Here is a 24,742-nt window from a genome sequence, read left to right on the forward strand (position 1 = left end):
TTTTCACTATTATATCTGATGTTTTTGATTGGTTTCATTGCTGTATGTTTTAAGGGTCTATATGTAATATTTCCACTTCCATGTAGAAACAATAAGCTTAAAAATGATCAATATTGTTTAAAATAAAGAGTTGTGAAGTTCTGTCAAAGATGCAAAAGTATTGAATTGTACAGATATGACCTGGATTTATTTCCAGCCATGGGCTGGGGGATTTATGTGACCATTAGAGGGAGTAGTGAGTCATTCTGCCAGTCTCCCATGGTGAGGAAAACTAACACCACAGAGCCTTTGACCAAAGCATCAGTGATCAGATGGAATGAGAACCAGTAAGAAACAACTTTGGGGGAAGTGACAAAGTGATAAAAGCTTGTTGTTTTCTCTACTGGACACAGCTCTAAAATGAAAAGAATGGTGTCTGATGATGAAGTGGTGGTGTTTCTGCTACACGGGTGAGTTTGATTCTGAGGATTATGAAGATATAAAGCTATTATGGGATGTTATTATCTTTGCTAAGATGCTGTTTGTTGTTCCATGGTTCAGACTAAATTGTGACAGTTAAGCACCTATGAGTTTTAGTTTGAAGAAGAAACCTGATGATACCATAATACAGATGTGTGTAAACAGTGAGCTTTAGCCTTTATTCAGTGACTGACACAGTCTGTGGATACATAGAGTTGGTTTGTAAAAGTAAATCACTCTTGAACCACTTGTTGAATCATACAGAATAGATCAGTCCTACCTGCATCCCCAGAAATCCCATGACAATGGAGTTGATTGTACCCAGAATCCCCTCTGGGTCGAAGGGCTCAGTGGTGTGATACATTATCTAGAAAGAAAAATAAAGACAGACAAGGGTTTATTTCCACACTCTGTCCTGTGACAGATAAACAGATGAAGACGTCAGTAAAAGTTCTCACTTTGCATGTTGGGTGTCTGTACATGTTGTCTCCAAACATCCATCTGTCGATGTATCCTGCTGCTCCTCCAGTGCAGTTTGGGTAAAGGCCGTTATCACCAATTCCACCGGCTCCTAAATACCCTCTGACACCAGAGATTAAGAAATAAGTAGCATTCATAAAAACACAGAGCATGATATGTATGGTTTATATTAAGGTACTTGTAATAAACATTAGATAATAAGTAATAGGGGCTTTATGAGCCATTATGAGATGTTTATTAGAAATGTTATGTGTTAATAAGAACAGATAACTGCTAACAAAAGCATAATTAAAATATTTATTGTTACAATATATGACATCTATAGGCACTTTTTGAGCAACTCCTACCAATTTATAATCTGTTAAGAACATTAATAAAAAGTCTTATGAGTTTATTTCAGTTGCATTATGTATTATCAGCATTATCATATTTATTGACTTTTTTGACCTTTTACTTAATTATGATTAATAGACACTTTATTATTCATTTTCTGGTAATTAACTGTATATTCACTCAATTAGCAGTTAACTATGACTGCATGACGGTAAATACATCCTTTATTAGGCAGTTATTAACACTTTTTTATTAACTGCTTTTTTTAATCTATTTTTATATCCTTCTGTACTATGCACTTCATAATATTTAAATCTTTTTGTAATTGCATGTATTGTACTGTAATTGTTCATAGAAATTCAAAATAGTTGTCTTTCAAATGACTCTCCACTTTTCTGTTCTTGGAGTTTTAATTGTTAGATTGTTTTTCATCTTCCTATTTTCTTAAATCACGTTATTTAAATCATGTTTTTGTTTCAATTAATTTAAATACAGCTCATTTCATTATTATATTTCTACAACAAACATTCCATGTGTGCTCTGACACATTTTTGTCTCATATTCAACACATGAAAACGCTGATGGCTTTACCCATCACATTTATGCTGAATGTTGTGTTGTGTTGTTTTCTATTGTGTTACACTGCATTGTGTTATCTATTGTATTGGGCTGTGTTCTGTTCGTTCTGTTCTGTTCTGTTGTCTCAAAAGAACAACATTTTTTCGAAGTTATATAAATGTATAAATGTACCGAATAGCTCACTACAACTAGATCTAGTGACACAAATACCATATTAATGTTAATAAGTACTTAAATATGCTTGAATATAAAAGGGTTTCTGCAGGTATCAGCAAATCTAATTTAATGCTTTTTAATGCCACTTTAAGCAAATTTAATGCCCATGGCCAACTGCAGATACAGTTTTATATATAGTTTTATGATAGTTTACCGCCAACAGACTTTAACCAGGTTCTGAGTAGTTCATCCTCCGATCACTTCTGCTAAAACTTGCATTTTCCCATTTTTCCGACATTTGCTAATATTCCTTCTGCTCTTTCGCCACAGCTTGAACACGCTCACAGTGTGTTGCATTGCAAACATCCGGTGTTGTGACTTCGTGTATCGGCCATAAACAATAGCCAATTAAAGGGTTCGGCCTGTCAATCATCACACTATACTTCCGATCAAAATTATAAAATGTTTATATAATTAAAATAAATCGTGAACAACAACGCCTTATTTCAATCAAGTCTATTTAATTTTTAATGCCTCTGGACATCAAATTTAATGCTTTTTAATGCCATTTAAGGCCTTAATTTTCACAAAATCTATTTAATGACCCACAGAAACCCTGTATAGATAAATAAATATGTGAGACCCATACCTTACTTTTTAAATAAATACCCATATAATTAATGCTTTTCAGCAGTTACCAATGATTTTTCCAGTTACTGTATCAAAAATAAAGGACATCGTGTAAATCTAAAATAAATGATTCTGAAAGGACACAGTACATCTCAAACCTCTAAAACCATCTTGTACTCAGGGTTTTCTGGGCTTTGTGGATTTATTCTCCAGATGTCCTTCTAGCTCTGAGGAAAAGTGGGAGAATTTCACCTCCAAACAGTATTCTAACTGCCATGCCATTCAGGGTCATAGAGACGGAGAAAAACACAAAGCAGCGCTGAGCAGAAGACACCGAGCGAGGAAGATGGATCCTCTGCCTCGGCTCCTCTTATTGCACATGACAGACTGAGATTGGCTAATTATGCCCTCTGAAGCATCCACCACCGGCCCATAAATCATGGCGGTTCATAACACCAGCAGCACAGGGCGCACACTTTACTGCAGCCCCAACTGGAGATCACCCCGCACTGGAGATGAACAAAAGGTGTAGTTTTAGCATATGTGTGGAGTGTGTGTGGGGGGGCTTACGTGGGGCAGCCGGGTACAGGCATCAGGAAGGTGAGACAGAGCCACAGAGTCTCCAGAAGGATGATAATCAGCCACTGTGGCCAGTACAGAACCACATCCTGGACCGGGTTCAACCAGTGATACTGCACCGTGAACAGACCAGACATATATACATAAACACATGTGATTTTAATCGACAGTACGGAAAAACAAAATAAAAACAGCCTGGAATCCAACTTGCACACCTAGAATTAGCATCACTTTTAGCTGTTTTTTTTATAACTCTTTCACCCATAAAGACCCAAACATCCACCAGCGGCCAAAATCATCTACTGATCTAAATTGTTTAATACCTGTTGATCCACTAATTCTATCAATATGTGAAAATAATTGGTGTATAATAGTTTTCCGTCTTTTCATGGTCATCAGATATGACCCATTTGGACGTTCATAGGCTCCGTAGTTAGCGTGGAAACACCGTCATCTTCTACAACATTGATTCACCAGTAAAATACATAGAGTTTGATAAATGACAGCAGATAAACACACTTGGTTTATGTTCAAATAATGATAGAATTTACTGAAAAAGCCACTTTTACTTCACTTTTCTCTCTTTTGTTATAATAACCCTCAAATGTAACCACAGCATGATGATTAAAGTAAATGATGAGAAAATTAAATACAGGAAAATACCTGATTTTCACAGCAAAAATACAAACCACAGAGGATAATATTATGATAAATGGCGATAAATCACTTAAGAAAGGTTACATAGAGAGAAAAAAATATTTGGAAACTAACACACAAGTAGCACTGGGTCTTTATGGGTTAAGATCCAAGAGAAATCAAAGAAAACATGCATAAGTGGAACATGCTTTACACATGATCTGTATCTGTTCTGAAACTCAACTCTTTAACCAAAATCATCTAATGATCTAAATTGTTTAATAACTGTTGATCCCGTAATTCTATCAATATGTGAAAATAATTGATGTAAAATACAGTTTGTCATCTTTTCACGGTCATCAGATATGACCCATTTGGACGTTCACAGGCTCTGTAGTTACCATGGAAATACCGTCATCTTCTATAACGGTGATTCACCGGTAAAATACATGGAGTTTGATAAATGTCAGTGGAAGGACACACTTGGTTTATGCAAAGTTAATGATATATTTTACTGCAAATGTTACTTTTTCTATAGTTTTCTCTATTTTTGATATAATAACCCTCAACTTTAACCTGAGCTTTTATGGACACCTACATGATCAGTAAATTAAATATAGGAAAATACCAGATTTTTACTTAAATATGCAAAATACTGAGCATAATACTAGAATAAATGGTGATAAGTCAATTAAGAAAGGTTAAAAATTGAGAAAATTTGCTTTGGGAACTGACACAAAAGTAGCACTGGGTGTTTATGGGTTAAGCATTAATTGTGTGAAAAAATCTCAAAGGTTTTTAAAAACTGTATTTACTATTAAACCATTTTGTTTTGTGTGATTATAAAAACAGATTCTGGCTGCAGAGGGCTGTTTAAAACATGGTGTGAGTGAACATATCGTGCATTTTAATTAATATTGATCATGTCACAATACAAGGTTAACACTGCTAGCACGCTAACTGATGCAATGACAAACAAGCACAAGTGTGCAGACGTAAACAGATCCCCTGAACACACTGAACCTAAGGTCACATATTAAAGCACTTCAATATAAATACATGTACTGTTAAAGCCCTAGTGTGTTGAATTTGAATGTATTAATTGTCATGATTATCTGCTTATTATGATATAATACTCACCCTGTGCCTGTAATTCATGTCAACATGTATTTGTTTTTAATGCTATTTATTTAATTTCCTTATGATTATGCTCACTTCCTGGTTAAAGGGTGTGATTCTGTCCATCAAAATGTTTTTATTTATTTATTTAACCTTTATTTATTAGATGGAACACACTTGATTGAATGCATAAAGAGTGAATGTGCTAAAACCGAAGGCAATGTGGACTTACTGCATTGAGTTCATGTGAATCTTGCAAAGTGCATCAACTTTTGCATCACAAATAATTTGTTTTTAAACCCCTTCTTAAAACCCATCTTTTCTCCTTGGCCTTTGAAACTACGTGAGATGTTTGAATGTATTATTTTTATTCAATTGTTTTATTTGGTATTGGTTTATTGTTCTTATTTGTAGTTGTTTTTAAATTGTACAGCTTTTTATGTTTTTAATCTGTTCTTGTATTTTATTCTTTTATTCAGGTTTTATCTATTCTTCTGTATTTTTATTTATTTTCTTTATTTTTAATCTATTCTTGTATTTTACTCTGTTATTTTGGTTTTTATTTATTTTTCTGTACAGCGCTTTGGTCCACTGTGGTTGTTTTAAAGTGCTTTACAAATAAAGTTGGATTGGACTGGAATGGAAAACAGATTGAGGATGTTATTTGTTAATATCCCAATTGAATAAAATGTTGAAAATTTTATTTCTTGAAAACATGCATTTTTGCGTGTATGTCCAGACTTTAGGGACACCATGTATTTTGTATTATTATTATTATTTTTTTTTTTACAGATATGCCTGGGGTGTTTTAACCACTGCTACCACTGTCAGCCATCTTGGATTGAGGCTCATTCTAACAGTTAATCAGAACAATAGAGTAATACTGTGGATCTACTGATACTGTCCCTGAGTTCTTTGGAAACCTCTACCACAATAACCCAACTCAGACAGAGTTAAAGTAACTCGATGCATGGAAGGTACAGCTCCTGCTCAGACTTCTTTAAGGTCGAATGCCTCGTTTATACTGACTGATGAAAGTGGTTTTGACAGAGCCGCTCACCGTCTTCACTGGCATTTCTTTCTGGCCCCAGAATGTCTGCAGTAGAGACAGAACAAAGTAGGTGAAGCCCAGACGCTGCAGGACTCCAGGGATCCTGAGCCAGGACCAGGACACTGTAACACAGACAAAACACGAACATGGATCACAACATGAACATCAGCAGCATCCAAGATGAAGATGAGGAGGAAGAAGAAGCAGAAAAAGAAGAAAAAGAAGAGGAAGAAGAAGCAGATGACGAGAAAGAAGAACCAGAAAAAGAAGAAGAGGAGGAAGAAGAGGAAGATGAAGAAGAGGAGGAAGAAGAAGCAGAAAAAGAAGAAAAAGAGGAGGAAGAAGAAGCAGAAAATAAGAAGAGGAGGAAGAAGAGGAAGAAGAGGACAAAAAAGAAGCAGAAAAAGAAGAGGAGGAAGAAGAAGATGAGGCAGAAGAGGAGAAAGAAGCAGAAAAAGAAGAGGAGGAAGAAGAATATGAGGCAGAAGAGGAGAAAGAAGCAGAAAGAGAAGAAAAGGAGGAAGAAGAGGAAGAAGAGGACAGAAAAGAAGAAAAAGAAGAAGAGGAGGAAGAAGAAGCAGAAGAGGAGAAAGAAGAGGAGGAAGACACCAGAAGAAGGAAAAGAAGAGGAGGAAGAACATGAAAAAGAGAAAGAAGAAGAAAATGAGGAGAAAGAGGAAGGGGAGGAAGAAGAAGAGGAAGAAGAAGCAGAAGAAAAAGAAGGGGAGGAAGACGAAGCAGAAGAAGAAAAAGAAGAGGAAGAGGATGAGAAAGAAGAGGAAGAAGAAGAAGGAGGAAGAAGAAGCAGAAGAAGAAAAAGAAGAGGAAGCAGATGAAAAAGAGGAAGAAGAAGAGGAAGAGAAAAAAGAAGAGGAAGAAGAAGAGGTGGAAGAAGAAGCAGAAGCAGCAGAAGAAGAGGAAGAAAAAGAAACAAAAGTAAAAGAATAAGATGGAGAAGAAAAAGAAAAAGGAGATATGAAGATGGATTAAATGGAATTGACCCTTCATCCCTCTCTCTTAGTTTCTGTTGCTAATCTTGTTTAGTTTTCACTCACTGCCTTTTTCTGATCTTTATCAGATTTATTTACTATAATGTCATAAAATGGAGGAAGAATCTATTTACAACTTCTCAGACACTTAACATGGAAACACCCATGTTATTTTTAGCCTGTTTCTGAGTGCCCATGGTCAGTAAAGAACTTCCAGAAGGAATTTTTGAACAAAATATATAAAAGAAAAAATATTCAACACCTCCCTGTAAAGTAATTCGATGAGCATTTTCCACCACCACCAAAGCCAAAATAATGGAAAATCGTTTAGGAGACTTTCAAAGATAACCATGATATGACTCCGATCCAATGGTTCTTGAAGATGTTTCATTTTGTTTCTTCAAATTATGTTTTTAAACTTTTTGTGTTGTGTTTATTTACATTCTTCCCTGGCTTTTCCATTGGTAAAATATGATGATGGTTATAATAATAATAAAAAAAAAAAAAAAAAAAAAATAATAATAATAATAACAATAATAATAGTAATAATAATAATAATAATGCATTTGTATCAAAAAATGTACAGTTTTGGGCCAAAGGACCCAGAAAAAGTCAATTCAAGTTTTTTATTACCTTTAATTTACATGCTTTTGTATTTTTAATTGGTCTGCTCATTATTTTAATTTAGTTTCTTTTCATTCAGTATAGGGTACTCTTACTCCTGTGTACATAGTGATCACGTCTTCTGATGTAAACTGCACATACAACTTCTGAAAATTGAAGACTTCCTCCAATATGCATGTTATTAAAAGAAAAATGTTCTCTGAAAACTATTGAGACAGTGAGAAGTATAATAAGAACCGCACAGTTTAAAGAAAACTCCAGCATTTGGAATATTTGTTAAACTATTCCTGATTATATTCAATTACTTTTCAATACAACTCACGTGTTACAACATTCTCCTGACCTGCTCTTCATTTTAGTTACTATTTTATCAGATTTTATTCATTCATTCATTCATTTTCTGAACCTGCTTTATCCTCACTAGGGTCACGGGGGTCGCTTGGAGCCTATCCCAGCTACATAGGGGCGAAGGCGGGGTTCACCCTGGACAAGTCGCCAGTTCATCTCAGGGCTGAACATATAGAGACAAACAATCACTCTCACATTCACACCTATGGGCAATTTAGATTAACCAATTAACCTATCAGTGCATGTTTTTGGATGGTGGGAGGAAGCCGGAGTACCCGGAGAGAACCCACGCAGACACGGGGAGAACATGCAAACTCCACACAGAAAGGTCCCACCCCCCGTCGACTGGTGTTGGAATCGAACCCAGGACCTTCTTGCTGTGAGGCACGAGTGCTAACCACTGTACCACCGTGTCGCCCAGATTTTATTCTTGGTTTTAATTATTTTTATTCATGTTGATGGTCAGTTGATAGCTTCGTCTTTTGGCTGCAACTTATGTATCTACTTGGAATGAAACGTCTGTAGAATTAGCTTTTCTTACTTCCTTAACGAGAGAATGATAAATATATTTTCTTTTTTTAATTTAACTTTTATCAAACCAGGAAAAAAAGACTTCTTGAGATTAAAAATTATGTCCTGGCCAAAACAGCAGCAGTAAAAGTTACAGACAATAGAGATTTCATCCATACATCCACACTAAAACACATAAAATATTAAACTAATAACATACTTATAAAACACCATCAACAAATCAAAAGGTACTAAAAGTATAATCAACAATGTTCCTTAAAAGCATCTCAAAGCACAACCCAATTCAATCAGTTGATTGAATCATTAAAATATATTAACTTATTGCTCTGAATCAGCACAGAAATAACTCATTAATGTGCGTAAAACTACTTCTCCAGATTGAAACTACTTATTCAGGAGGTTGATAACATCAGGCACCGTCTTCACAGACTTCCCAGTGTGAGGAAGATGACGGACGGGTCTGAGGAAGCAGCGCTGGCGTTCCAGGACCGGACATGTCAAGAACGTGGGAAGCTAATCAAAGGTTCCCAGTTATCTCCTGGTGTGATAGGATTGGCGTCTGGTTAAGAGATTGATGGTAATCTGCACATTAGTTAATTGAAAACCTCTTTGCCGCACAAAGTGCCGTAAAAACAATGTATAATCCCAATTATTGATCTGGACAAATCAAATAAGAGGCGGAAATCAGTGCTTTCACAGGAGAAGAGGAAGCTTTTCCTAATGACACATTTGTTAAATCTGCAGGTTACACCCCTCTCCAAGAAAATTTACTGCATCTGCCACACCCATAAAATCGTCAGTTCATAAAAATCACTCTCACAGTCACAGCTTCAAGATGAACTGCAGGAAACTAATACTTGTGTTTTACTTTCTAATCAATTAAAGCAGGGTTTCTGATGTGAAATGGAGACACTTTTTTCTTCCTTTTGGGACGTTCGATATCATTTAAGAAAGTGAAAGCTCTGCTACTTTCACCCTCTGAGCACTTCCAGTGATAGTTGGAATAAAAAATGATTCCGCAGTGACTGTATGAAGCCATCACAAAGAGTAGCTGCTGACAGCTGAGCCAAGAAGTTCTCAAAAGGAGATTCTTTTACTCAAACATCCTCTGAAGAGCCTTAACATGAGGCCTTGGGTCCGGCCATCTGACTACATCTCCATGTGAATAATATCTTCTATCTTTTCTTGTAACCTGTCACCAATCAGTAGGAGAGAATTTTCACAGAATATGAAAACACTCCTGAGGGGAAGGAATAATTTATAGTTGAATGAAGTGAAGCAGCTGGATTCAGGGTCACTGTAGTCCACATGAATATACAGGGTGTCCATAAAGTCTCTACAATTTAACAAGTTTATTACAAAAGCAAATGAATGGACAAATCTGTGGAAATTATTACAAAATGAAAAGCAGATATAGAGCGTTTTTTTTTGTCTCATTCAACCCATAAAGACCCAAACCTCCACTAGGGAACAAAACCGCCTACTGATCTGAAACTGTTTAATACTGTAACTGCTGATCCACTAATCCTATCAATACATGTAAATAATTGTTGTAAAATACACTTATTCATCTTTTCATGGTCATCAGATATGACCCATTTGGAGGTCAAGAGGCTCGGTTGTTACCAGGGAAACACCATCATCTTCTACAACACTGATTCGCCAGTAAAACCCATGGAGTTGGATCAATAACAGTAGATGCACACACTTGTTTTTATGTTAAGTTGATATTTTTTCTGAAAATTTTTCTGTTTCTGATATAATAACCCTCAACTTTACTCTGAGCTTTAATAAACATCTACATGATCAGTGAATTAAACATAGGAAAATACATGATCTGCACTGAAAAAATGCAAAATAAGGAAGATAATGTTACAATCAATGGTGATAAATTAATAAAGAAAGGTTAAATATAGAGAAAAATTCATTTGGGAACTGACACAAAAGGAGCACTGGGTCTTTATGGGTTAATACACCTGTATATGGGCACCATTAGTTACACATATCAAGCAATTTCTTCTGACCCAGTTGCGGACATGGGTTCACTGCTTGTCTCCATATGTTTGTTGCTGCTGCGTGAAATTCCCATTCCCACGATGCACTTCACGACAAAATTTCTGAAAAAGCCCGAGTGAAGTTTTGGTTTGGGATGCAAACAGACTGTTTTGTAATAGAGTACTCTTCGAAGTTGTTCACCATGAGGGAAGTAATTTAGGTATGTTAGCACCAAGGTTCTAATAGTTTGGGATTTTTCATTATAGTTTAGTTTTATTTAGTTTGACTGTTTTTTCTCTAATTCAGTTAGTTTAATTAGTTTTCAGAGCAGGTTTGCTAGTTTTTATAAGTTTTCGTTTTGGTCTAAATGCTTATTTTTAGTTTAGTTTTAGTTTTTTTGTATCTTTTCTCTTCCTCGCCGTTGTATTCAAATAAATCCCAGACAGGACTCTGTTGCTTTCTCCAAACTTTAGTCTCCATGTTTCCAGGTAGAGTGGGGACCAGAAGACGACTAAACCACAAGTGACGAGAAGTGACGGACCGTTAAATATAATATGGTGCCAGCAGCTAAAATTGCTCGAGGGAAATAAATCGATTTCATTTCAACCCGACATTGAAAAAGACGAAAACTAAGGGAATTTTATCCATAATTTTTAAACGTTTTAGTTAGCTTCGTAAGCACACAATACAGTTTCAGTTAGTTATCGTTTTTTCTTTTAATTATTGTTTTTATTTATTTCAGTTAACGAAAATGTTTTTACAATTCTACTTTTCGTCATTTTGTTAGTTTTCATTAATGATAATAACCTTGGTTAGCACAGAAAGACTAATGGATTAGTGATAAGTAGGCTATCACTCTGGTTTTACAAATTTGAAGAAAAATTAGTGATGAAAGTCATACGCTGCTTTTAGAACATCATTGCCTTCACAACTTTAATAGCTAGTCGGCTACAGTCTCCTTAAATGGAACGATAGAAATCAACCTCTGGATTAAAGACCTCATGAACTTTCTGGCATTAGAGAAAATAACAAATGCCACAAGAGGAAATGCAGCCAAATTCTACACAATGTGGCAGCCTGTCTTGTCTTACATAGAAAAGATGGACGCAAACCACTTCTCATATTTTCTTTCTTTATTTCTTTTTCTTCTTTTCTTTATTTATTTAATCTTATTTTATTTATTTATGTATTTATTTTGGATGTGTGAGTTTATATATTTTGGTTATGAGGTGCATTAGGGTTGGTACTCTGTCAGACTGAGGTTAGATAACTATTTGTAATATATTATGTTCACTAAATTGTAGTTATGATTGTTACAATACAAAAATTCAATTAAAAAACTTTGGAGAAAAAAAAAAGTTACAGGTAAACAGGTAAACACTCGTTGAGTAAAAATGGACCAATGATTCAACTGCACATGATCCCACAATGTCATTAAAAACTTTGAAAACCACTGAGTACATAAAACAAATTTGATTAACATATCTCATCAGTTGCTTTTGTAATACATTTTTAAATTATAGAGACTTTGTGGACACCTTGTAGATATTTGGCCAAATGTACATGGTCTTTTAGGTCAACAAAACGGCTTATACGCATCTCTGCGGACGTGGACGATGGAGATGTTAGGAAACACACAATTCCTATAAGCCCATTGATGCTTTGTGTACAGAACAGACACCTGAAACAACAGCAGCGACAGATATATATAGACGACCGGTTTCTATATGTTTGATTAGCTCTGTTTGCAGCATCTCAGCAGCACTTCACCGACAAATGACAGATGATCCCCAGCATCTGTGGTTTAAACTCTGCCAGAAACAATGATCTGTGAGAGTTTCTAGTTGTTTCACCTGTGTACAGAGCAGTGGGTGACACAGGAGTGGGTTTTTACTGATGTCGCTGAGGGACACAAGTATCTAAGCAATGAAATGTTCTTCTGTCACCTCTGATACTTAAGATTTCATGTAAGAAAGGCTGAGGATGAATTATTCATATCAGAATTTCATATTTATATGTAAAATCTGACTTACTGTTATTACGATTCTCGCTCCAGGTGGTGTTTTTTTCGTGTCCCATCATAGTCACATGATAAATAGTGAAACCTATTTCCATCCCAAAGGATTCCTGAAACATTATCAGCCTCTGGTTCTGAGGTGTTTTATAAAACAAAGGGTCTGTGAGCAGCAAAGGTCAACTGAGGGACTTTATTTAACAGCTGATAATAATGATAGGTTCTAACAGCAAAAAGCCAATATTTTCAACTCATTTGGCTTAACCACTGAACTGAACTTCAAAATTAAAGTAGTAAATACATTAATACATCAAAGTAATCTTGTGGATCGAAGGTCAATGTAATGCTGCGTTCCAGGCCGTTTTTTGAGCCAGTAAGTCATGACTTCAAACAATGTCTCACAACTTTGTAACATTCCAGGCAAGTCAAACTGCCTGAGCGCAAGGAATTGTGGTAGCTAAATGTAAACAAACCAGCATGGTGGACTGTACGTTAGGCTCATTTGCAATCATTTCTATCACTAAAGGTGCTTGCTCTTTGCTTATTTGAGGGAAACAGAAAAGTAAAAACAGCGCATAAGGCAAGAGAAGCTGTTATACCTGTTATGTTATATTATTTGTATATTTGGATAAGTATTTGGTATTAATTTATTCTTACACCCACCGGACTGAAAACTAGCTAACGCTAGAGTCGCTGTTGATTATACAGAACATTTGCAAATAAATAATGTCAGTGCAATACCTTGTTTTAATAAACAATTTGCATAAACACCACATCTGTGGGGATTGCCATTGCTACGTGACGTCAGAACTCGGAACAGGGAGTGCATAGATCTAGTACGAGTTCACGGGTGGGAAGTCACAGGTTTGACTGCCATTCCAGTGCATTTTCATCGGTAGAAAGTTGGAAAAATACGAGTTACGGGTTACCTGGAATGCAGCATAATTATTCAATGAACCTAGACGTGAACATTGAACTACCTGCAAAAATCAAGGTGATAAGTGTTTTTTTAACTTTAATTTTCTCTCACAGTCAGTAGCCCCTTTTACACATCACTTCTGTTCCAGGAATATTTCACCTTTATTCCGGAATTACGTCTGTGTAAATGAAATGGTAGAATCATTTGGTCCCACCTCTGTCACGGCTCTGTAACGCCTCTGGAGGTAGTAACAGAACCGTGATAAAGGTGGAATCAGGATTCCAGAACATTACGTAAAAGGAAAGACTGGGCTTTACCATCAGCTGTTCTTTTACAGTATTGTATCTTGGTTACTCCCCAGATGAACTGGATTCAGACGATGTATTCCTCCTAAAGATTTTGTTGACATCAGCTAAAAAAGCCAAAACAAAATGTTGGCTACAGAAGGAATCACCCACAATGGGCCTTTTCATTTCAATTGTAGAAAACATTAGACTGATGGAACGTATGACTTTCGTCCTGCGGCTCCAGGAGGAGCTGGAAAAAAGGCACTGGAGAAAATGGACGATCTTTACAAACGGTGAAAATACTAATTAAAAATGGCTGATGTTGTATGCATGTTTGTTATAATTGTCATCCCTAGACCTCACTTTCTTGTTCTTGTTTTGTAAAATTATAATGTTAATAATTAAAAAGTGTCAAAAAAAAAGAAACAAAGTACATAAAAACTACAATGAATTCTATATCTGCTCAGCAATAATAATACGCTTTAAAAATATAATGTATTCATGGAGATTCTATAAATCCATCCTTTCCTCATAAAACCTGAAACACTGAAGCTAAAAGAAAACTAAAACGTGCTCAATTCCTCAAAATAAAGATAAAACTACTTAAGTATTTGACAAATAAACCTAAACTGAAATGGTTACAATCCAAACGGAAAGATTAAATGACAAGAAAATCTGATGCGAATGTCACAGTTGTTAAATCTTTGTAGTTTTGAGGTTTTCATCTGCGCTTTGACCGTAACGTCCACGTCCAGCTGCTGAATCTCTCAGTTGAAATGACTCATAGTTGACGTCGAAGGCCAACACCTATTTCTGCCTCATCTGACACTGAAAAGGTTGAACATATTGCGCTCACATGACTCCATTCTCTTATTAGATCAAACCCTGTGACTGAACTGCGCCGGACGTCCTTGGAGACGAGGGCAAAGCTGCAGTTTATGGTAAAAGTCGGAGCTGTGTTATGCTCTGCAGCAGCCTGTCCAGCAGCTGCATGGGGCTGGAGGCTGTAACATTATCTGTTTGTAATTGTCCATTACCGCAGCGGTTGTTTTTGCTCAATCTGCCCCTGTTAAACGTCCCCTGGTGCTGGATTTTGAGACTGCACACACAATAACAATATTTTTGTTAACCCACTTAGACAGACATCCACCCGGTAAAGTCCATTAGCACCGGGGAAGGCTAATGTGTGAAGGGCGCCCCAGTCATCCCCAGGTGGATGAAATGAGGATTTGTAGCTGCTTTCCCGTCCTTTAACCCCAACAAAACCCTGGAGCTTTGGCTTTTATAAGAAATTTGGACCTTAACTGAAAATTCTGAAGAGAAAGCTTTTATTTATTTATTTTTTTAATGTATATTATAGATTTAGTCTCAAATGCTATGACAGACTGTGGATATTGATGCTTGAAAATACATCATAACACACACAGTGTTAGAAGAAGGCTCTGTCTGTTTCCACTTCTTCCACTGGAGGAGTTTTACTTAAGGAAACTGGGGTAATTCTACATAACTTGAGTATTTATGCAACATTGTACTCCTACTTAACTACATCTCAAAGGCAAACATTGTTCTATTTGTTGCCCTACAACTGACTTTAGTTCAGCTTTAGTTATTTTTACAGCTTTAATTCCCTTTTACTGACTAATGAAAACACATTCTTGAGCTAAATTAACTTTTTTAAGTCCAGTGTTGGAGCTTAAATCGGGTCGATTTATTAAAACTGGCTACACCTACCTTTGACATTATGATGAATTTTGCTCCTAAACTGATTAACAGAGCTTGGAGTGTCTGAATTGCAGTTGGGTGCTTCTATGAAACTAGTCCTAAAAACAGGACATGGGGGCTAAAAATTCAAATCAGATGTAGACTAATGTTATGAAGCAAGTTTGGAAGCACTTTGGGTCTATTTTAAAAATAAATACTTACTGAGATAAAAGAGAAACTATTTTTCAGATAAAACACATTTTTATATTATTTTACATTATTTTTAATACAAAAATCTACACGTAACACAGCAAAAAGGACACAAAAATTACACGCTACCCTTTTATTATTGGGTCTAAAAAGCTAGCAAAGTGCCAGGTACAAACATGAACCCAGTTTCATAGAAGTACCCAGTTAGCAGTTTACTACTGGCCTGAGAAACAACATGAAAAAGATCATGTTTCAGTAAAAGTAGGTTAGATGAACACAGAGCACCAGGGGTTTGTTCACTTAAAAGTTCATGTTTTTTTTGGTGGATAGAAGACAGACCACAACAGACTTAGTTGCAAAGAAAATTAAATTTGCACCAATGTTATGTTTGTTGCCAGTTTTTATACCAGTTTAGACGTGCATTAGTGCCACCAAGAGGACTGGAGTTACTACACTCTCATTTATGGGGTGCTGCAGTTCCACTCAGAGTACAAATAAATAAATAGTGGATGAATCTTCCATCACCTCATCTACTGGTTTGGGTTCTGCCCTAAATCTGGCCATGTTGGATTTTCGTAAACAGGTCCCTATATTTGGTTTAAGAGGATGCAAGTGCAGAAGAGCAAAAGGTGAAATTAAATCCAACCACATCCACTAACAGCAGCATATTGATAATTTCTGTTATTTGATAACAGTAATGTAAGATCATGAAATGTATAAACACACTTATTACATCCTGAGCTAATTAGCAGGCTGCTGAGTCAGGCATTCAGAGCTCTTGTTTATTGAATAAGTTATTTTTGTCCCTGACAGGCAGTTCTCCTGTAGTTGTGTTTACAGAGTTACACTAACAAGACCATCAGAAGATTCTGTCATGAAGTTCACTGGAGATTCATCACATTATAACTACAGGAACTTGGTGTTAGCATTAATATATGTGGAATTAAATCGTCTGTCACCTAGCCTGCTAATTAGCTCAGGTAACTGTTATTAATGTGTTTGTGTCTTTCATGAGTTTCCCATTACTCTTATCAAATACAAAAATGAGGATCTAAAATGACCTGTTGGCGTTTATATTGATGCTATTATTGAATGTAGTTGAAGTTTTGGTTTTATCCCCCACTGTTCTCCAACTCTACCCACTTGTTTCAATAAAACCAACATGGTGACAGTCATGTGACGTATCTTAACCCTTAAATTCATAAACCAGTGGGTGATGTCACAGAGGGTTTGTCCACTATCCATACACTGCTTTTATGAAACTGTTTTTATCCCATAAAGATCCAAACATCCACTGTTGACCAAAACCATCTACTGTTCTAAACTGTTTACCCACTAATCCTATTCATCCATGTAGATAATTGGTGTAAAATATAGTTATTAATCTTTTCATGGCCATCAGATATGACCCATTTGAAAGTTCAGAGGCTTGGTTGTTACCGTGGAAACACCGTCATCTTCCACAACATTGATTCACCAGTAAAACCCATGGAGTTGGATCAATGATAGTGCATGGACACACTGGATTTATGTTTAGTTAATGACATATTTCATTGAAAAGTCACCTTTTCTTCACTTTTCTCTGTTTTGATACAAAAACTATACAATAATTGAATTTACTCAGAGCTTTTATAAACATCTACATGATCAATCAATTAAACATAGGAAAAAAGATGATTTTCACAGGAAAAAAAGCAAAATTCAAAGGATAACAGTGTAATAAATGGTGAAAAATCACGTGGGAAAGGTTAAATTGAGATAAAAATTCATCTGGGAACTGTCACAAAAGTCACACTGGGTCCTTATGGGTTATACTGACTCAAACATAGACCTGGTGATGGAAGGGCACAACAGTAATTTTTGCCTCCATCAAACTATAGAGCGTACGTATTTATTCTCTTATAAGTGATGTAGTGTGTGTGTTTCTACCTACGCAGTCCATCTCTTGGAGAGTAGTTAAGGAAGCAGAAGCCGAGTAACAGCAGAACAACCGTCCTCCAGGTGATTTTCCGCAGAAGCTGCATTTGACTTAGTCCTCTCTTCTGCATCGATCTGAGAGCCAACACCACTGATGTCCCGATGATAAACACAAACCTCAAAAAGATACAGCGTTATGTGAATCTAACAGACAGACAAACAAAACAAGGTACATGATTTATGGGATTTAAGACAGAAAAGTTGTACAAACTTACCATGGCATGACAAGATCTGCCACAGTTAGACCTGTAACAAATTCAGACACTTTTATTCATTCATTAAAATCAGTTATTGACGTTTCAGGACATTAGACACAGTTCAAAGCTTGTGCCATTATTTAATCCAGGTAATCTAAAAAGGCTACAAAGTGGATTAAGAACAATGTTATGTCCTTAAAGCGCTGCCTCTGTCATTAATGCTCCATTTGAAGAGGGTGTGATTAATAAATATCTACACTCCTGTGACAGTAAAGGCCTCGCAGCAAAGAAAAGATTAATCAAACCACCTCTGAAATCGATACACCCTTGTAGATGTGACAAAGAGGCTATTATAAAATCTAAATTGAGTACAGCCTTACATGATGCAGGGCTTTCATAAAAGTTCTCATGACATATTTACATTTTTTTGGACTTTTGAAACTCTAAGGAACGGCCGCTGACAGTACTGCCTTGCTCAAAGGACAGTGGCTGCGACTCATTCCCTTCACCTCATCATTTTTTTCAACTGTCATTAAAACACTTATCCCCTCCCCCTTTTCCTCTTCCTCATTTTCGTCCCCTCCCTCGGTTGTTAATAACAATAAAAATCTATCGTGCTGTTGATATGAGATGAGGAATGGCATCCTGTGTGTTTGTTTTGAAACAGCATTTATCATAATTAGTGACAACAGGTCAGAAAATGTTGCAGACGTGATGAGGAAACTGCTGCCAATGAGTAACAGCCCAGGGTTAATGCATTATATCAGGCTTCATGACACTAAACGCGTATATTAATAGGCCATCCTACTGATTTGGTGAAAACAGCTGAGACAAAACTGAAATATGCAAAGATATTTATTAAAATCCATCTGTCTAATCTATTGAAACTCAAAATAATATGAGTTAGCAGAATGTTTATTATTATTTCATCAGTATTTTTGTGTCATCACCAAACCTAGATGTACGGTGACACGGTACCAAAAACAAAACTTCACCTAATTGCAGAAAGCATGTGTTTGGTAATAGGGTTGAAGTGGTATAATATGGTATGAAAACTATATAATGTGCATTTTCTGGTATAAAAAAAGTTTCATCCTCAGATTTATCAATTTGTCCCACATACCTACTAATATCTTTTATCTTTTAACACCAAAAAAATTTCTCATTTTTCTTATTTATTTGACTTAGTTTCCAAAACTAGACTTCATAAACATGCTTACATTAAAAAAATAAATGTTTCATAAATGAAACATAAGGGTTTGATTAAGCGGTAACACACACTCTGCCATGTAAGCAGAGTAACTTATATGCATGAATTATACATATTTGAGTAGGTATTTATAAGTACTTTAACGCTATGTAGAACAAAATTTGGGGAGATAAAATTTTTAGGTGAAAAATGTCAAATTACTACTCGGTAACACATGGACTTCAAATTAATTTGTAAGCTTTACAAACTTTCAAAATACACGGTTCTCGACAGAAATTGATACCAAGTAGGACAAAACCTTTTAGATATTATGTTCATGACATGAGAATGTGGTAACACATGGTCAGGTTGCCATTGTAACACGTGGACGACTCTTCACCACTGTATGCATCACCCAAAATGTATCCAAGGATCATTACTTTCTGAAAGTTTCACTCAAATATCTGAATTATAAGTAACTTGAAAATTAAAAATTAGTATTTTTGTGGTAACACGTGAACAGAGCCTTTTAAGTAACTCACATAAATATCACTAATATTTATAAAATAATGAAAATCTAATACTTGAAAGTAAACAATCATCTATATAATCAACAGATTGAATACATTTTCACATTTTTTAGACATAATTCTTAGCGTCAGATTTGATAAAAGTACAATTGATAAAATTGGTTGAAGCTTTTTTCTACAAGTGGTATTCTAAGAAGGATAACAGTTCCATATAATTAAGATCTTTGGCTAAAAAATGAGCCCACTTGATAAATAATGTGTGCAAATTTACTTTTTCATGTTGATGTTCACTTTCGCTTGATTGGACCCATAAATAAACGTAAAGATTTTCCCATTAAATGCTTTTCATGTGGAAGCAGTTTACACCAGTTTGAACTACGTCCATCAGTTAAGGCTAATTTTTCGACGATTTAGAAACACAGAAAAACACAGAAGAAAGCTGAAAAGCTTTAAATACTGGCTGTAATCAGGCTGTGCCGTAGCCGCTGCAGTGTGAACCATAATTTTGGATTTACTGAAAACATGTCTGACTTTACCATTCCAAGGTGCATGCTGAAAAAACCAGTAACCTCCTCCACCATAGTTCACAAAAACCATCACCGTCAGTGAAAACCTGCAAAGACAGTACAATAGGTCAGTGCGAGCAGAAATCTAATGGATTATGCTGCTTAGTCAATCAGTGATAATTAGATTAACCTTCAGGAGCAGCAAAACAAGTAAAAGAAGGAAATGTGCGAAAATAAACACACTTTAGGATCGTTAAAAATACGACATGGAACTTTCAGAGCTAATCTTTCTAATACTTCAATTTCAATATAATATTAACATCTGAATGTAAGTTAGAGATGCCAAGGAGGTGCTTTTTATTCTCACACTCACAAATGCAAGGTAATGCAATCTAAGCATTATGAATCACTCAGGAAATGAACGCTTGTCCTCTGGATCTCCTCAAGCCGGAGTGCTGACTAGAGACTTTGTGTCTAATATATGATATACTTTATACTTTAGCACGAGCCAAGGCTGCTGAAACACTGCACATGTGATGGAGTGCTTCACTGAATCAGGCGTTGCAGGAAAAAGGTGTTGGCGTTGCATGTCAGAAAATGGGTGGGTGCCATTACATAACAGAGGAATGTAAATGGACGGGCAGAGGGGCTGCAGCACAGGCCCATTCCATTATTTTACAGACGTAAATATCTGAATGTATGGCTTTCATTCTTGTGTTATTGAATAAAAAAGAAATCATAAAAGGGTCTTTAGGAGCCGTAACGAGATTAGGACAACCTCTACCAACAAGACTGTCTGATAAGGTGCACTGTATCTACCTCTGCCTCCTCTTGTTTTTCCTACCGGATTCAATTAAGAGGTGCACCGAGCCATTACTGCTCTTTTAGCCCCAACCTGCTGATACAAGATTTTAATCGGCCACTATCATCTCAAAAGGGGCTATTAAAGTAGAGTAAACCCTGGTCTTTCTGCTTCGTCCCCACACACACATATATGCACACAGGCTATCTATCATTTACATTTTGACGAACATATCCATTAGTCGCCATAGTGACAAAGACAAAGGTTAAGTCACTACCCAGATGAGACCCGGCGAAAATCACTGCAGTATTGGTCATGTTTTTAATTAAAACACTTTGGGTGTCTGATTTTAGGTGGATTACATTAAACATGCCACAGAGATGTGATGCCGCCGGCTGCAGATTGTGATTAAGGGCATCTATAAGTGCTTAAATAATATAATGCAAACTGAGATCACTCTGTTTAATGTAGCTCAAAAAGTCATTTAGTAAGTAATTAGATTTTAGTTGTAAAAGTCCAACTCTCCATTGAACATCTGTCACTTCAATGCTGCTGGTTACTTTAAGTCCTGCTAGAGAGATGAGCCACTCTACGACGATTAGAAAAAAAGGGTTGAAGTGATCACACAGTGTCTTTAGCTCAGGCAATTATGTTTATGTTTTTTCCAAATTCAGATGCAGTGTCAGGACTCATAGAGCTTTTATCTATTAGATATGGAGTTGGACTTTTTGGCTGTAGAAGCAGGAATGCATACGTGTTTAAGGGTCTATATGTAGTATTTCTACTTAAAAAAATTCAAAAATGAACAAAAATTATCATTAGAGTGTAGGCATGTAATGATATGAAAATTTCATATCACGGTTATTGTGACCAAAATGATCAGGGTTATCATTATTATCACGGTATTGTTGAAATTGTGCTCAAAATGTTCAAAAAGTACTTATACACACTGAAATAATTTAACCAAGTCGTATTTTGAAAAAAACCAAAACAAAAAACCCCCAAAAAAACCAAACAAAATAATTCGCACAATGTACTTTCTGTTGGTAGAAACATTCAAGTATTAACCCTTAAGGGTCTGAGCCTATTTTGGCTGTTTTTCAGTACTTTTGATTTTGCCTTTATATACTATACAAACAAATGTTTACTATACCCATGTTTGGTATATTTTTTTCAGCACGTCATCTATCTCATCTGCCTTTTATTTTTTACACTTTAACCTACTACAGGGTGGGGAAGCAAAATTTACAGTGAACATTTAGTTGTTTTTTCTCAGCAGGCACTACGTCAATTGTTTTGAAACCAAACATATACTGATGTCATAATCATACCTAACACTATTATCCATACCTTTTCAGAAACTTTTGCCCATATGAGTAATCAGGAAAGCAAACGTCAAAGAGTGTGTGATTTGCTGAATGCACTCGTCACACCAAAGGAGATTTCAAAAATAGTTGGAGTGTCCATAAAGACTGTTTATAATGGAAAGAAGAGAATGACTATGAGCAAAACTATTACCAGAAAGTCTGGAAGATACTATTAAAGAAGAATGGGAGAAGTTGTCACCCGAATATTTGAGGAACACTTGCGCAAGTTTCAGGAAGCGTGTGAAGGCAGTTATTGAGAAAGAAGGAGGACACATAGAATAAAAACATTTTCTATTATGTCAATTTTCTTGTGGCAAATAAATTCTCATGACTTTCAATAAACTAATTGGTCATACACTGTCTTTCAATCCCTGCCTCAAAATATTGTAAATTTTGCTTCCCCACCCTGTATATCAACACAAAAGGACAAAAAACACAAAAAATATATAAAATCCAATTTGAAAAATGCATGTAATTTATTTAATAAATAACACAAAGATGCTTAACGAGCCTTTTCAAAGACTTTAAAAGTGAATATTGGTTCCAAATATTAGGCATATACAATTAAAATTGTAATAAATTAAAACTATACTCAAATATTTGACATAAAAGCAGATCTTTACACAGGCATTTTCTCCGGAAAAGTGCGGTAATCAAACACGGTTATCATGATAATTAGAATTTAAATGGTTGGCAATTGGCAACTGGCATTGGCAATTGGCAATTGGCATTGGCAATTTTACCGGGGTTTATCGTTATACCGGTAATCGTTACATCCCTATTAGAGAGTTTAAATTAAAGAGCAGTGAAGTTCTGCCAAAGATGCCAATGTATAGGATTGTACAGATATGAACTGAAGTTATTTACATTGATGGACCACGGATTTATATGACCACTAGAGGGAGTAGTGAGTCACTCAGCCTCACCTAGTCTCCCATTGTGAGGAAAACTAACACCACAGGCCCTTTGATCAAAGCATCAGAAAGTGACCAGATGGGATGAGAACCACAAAGAAACAACTTTCAAGTCTGTGAAATCGACTCAGCGGTAAAAGCTGAAGCACTGTTGTTTTCTCCACTGGACTCAGCTCTAAATGAACAGAACGGAGTTTGATGTGGAAATGGCAGCGTTTCTTCTACATGTGTGAGTTTGATTCTAAGGTTTATGAAGGTATAAAGTTATTACAGAATGTTCTTATCTTTGCTAAGTTGTCGTTTGTTCAGCCACAGTTCAGACTAAACTGTGACAGTTCTGATCTTATTTGCTGGATTTCAAACAGATCTTTAGTTCAGCTACTGACAACACAAAGCGTTCAGAAAACAGAGGTGATTTGTAGTTTTACTGTGGCTATTTTAAGTGTAAAAACAGAGTTAAGCTAACAGCTATAATGTAAACTATCAGCTGATGCAGCACATGAATATTATAAGACACTGTTATTTTTAGCAACTGTTTAAATAAGCATAGATGAATTTTAATTCAAAGAAGAAAACTTGATGATTCCATACAGATGTGTTAAATATATGAATATTGTGTTAAATATATGAACAGATGTGTTAAATATATGAATATATTCAGCTGGTTGCAGTCTGCATTTTCACCACTAGATGCCACTAAATTGCAAAATGAACCATTAACTCCGTTGTATGCTAATTCAAGTGAATCCACCAGAAACTACTACACCTAAACAGGATACATGATTCCAATTACATGTGGTTTTCTTTCAAATTCAACATGTCTGTTGTGAAGACCATCCATTCTTAGAAACAGTTCTATTAATTTCCATTTTTTCATTTGTTGCAGTGATTTATCATGATTACTTATTATGTAGTTAGTTAATAACAGCCCCCACCCCACCCCCCACCCTTGCATAATGTGAATCCACTGCAGTATCTTAAATAATACAATGCAAACAGATCAATTTTCTAATGTAGCACAAAAGGTATTAAAAGAACAGATCATCTCCTAATTAGATCGGAGTTGTAAATATCCCCCTGAAGCTCTGCATTGAACATTTGTCACCTCAGTAATAGACTTAATTCATGTCCAGGAATCAGTATTCATGATTTATAGCAAACTCATTGCACATAGACGTGTCTGTCTTTTAGCAGTGACGACTGGTTATGACTCAGTGATAGACGCTTACAGACTTCTTTGACTTGAATCACTGCACATGCATTACCAATTAGAGTATTAGCTTGGTACATTTGCCCTGTTTCAAATGGATAGCTCCACTCTATCACTACACAGTGTTGGGTTACCTACTGCACTGGCCATGTCAAGCACATGGACACCCAATCTAGTCATAATAAATTACTTGTACTTGAGTGGAAATGCCAAGGCTCTTTTTTCATGTGGCCGAACATCAGAGCACATCTGAAACCTGAACTCATATTACAGCCTCGCAAAACCTGGAGCTCAGTCAAAATAAAACACAGAATGATTCAGGCACCTGGTGTTAAACTCAACTGACAATCCATTGTTTTGCAGTAATAGTTGTTTCTTCTGTCGTATGGCACTGTAGCCACTGACAGTGT

At 35.9% G+C, this 24,742-nt stretch overlaps 1 protein-coding gene across 1 annotated transcript in view; it reads right to left on the reverse strand.

Annotated features, from left to right (window-relative positions):
* LOC115434353 (heparan-alpha-glucosaminide N-acetyltransferase) overlaps nucleotides 1–24,742 on the reverse strand; it is a 65,303-nt gene that overhangs the window by 24,694 nt on the left and 15,867 nt on the right. Inside the window, exons 6-12 of the mRNA XM_030156264.1 lie at nucleotides 20,070–20,146; nucleotides 17,833–17,863; nucleotides 17,574–17,734; nucleotides 6,032–6,144; nucleotides 3,208–3,329; nucleotides 918–1,041; nucleotides 740–826 (exon numbers count right to left, since the gene is read on the reverse strand). Of these exons, the coding sequence (XP_030012124.1) occupies nucleotides 740–826; nucleotides 918–1,041; nucleotides 3,208–3,329; nucleotides 6,032–6,144; nucleotides 17,574–17,734; nucleotides 17,833–17,863; nucleotides 20,070–20,146 (715 nt within the window). The remainder of the gene's footprint in view (nucleotides 1–739; nucleotides 827–917; nucleotides 1,042–3,207; nucleotides 3,330–6,031; nucleotides 6,145–17,573; nucleotides 17,735–17,832; nucleotides 17,864–20,069; nucleotides 20,147–24,742) is intronic.

This window comes from Sphaeramia orbicularis, chromosome 15, assembly GCF_902148855.1.
Source record: "Sphaeramia orbicularis chromosome 15, fSphaOr1.1, whole genome shotgun sequence".
Classification (NCBI taxonomy): domain Eukaryota; kingdom Metazoa; phylum Chordata; class Actinopteri; order Kurtiformes; family Apogonidae; genus Sphaeramia; species Sphaeramia orbicularis.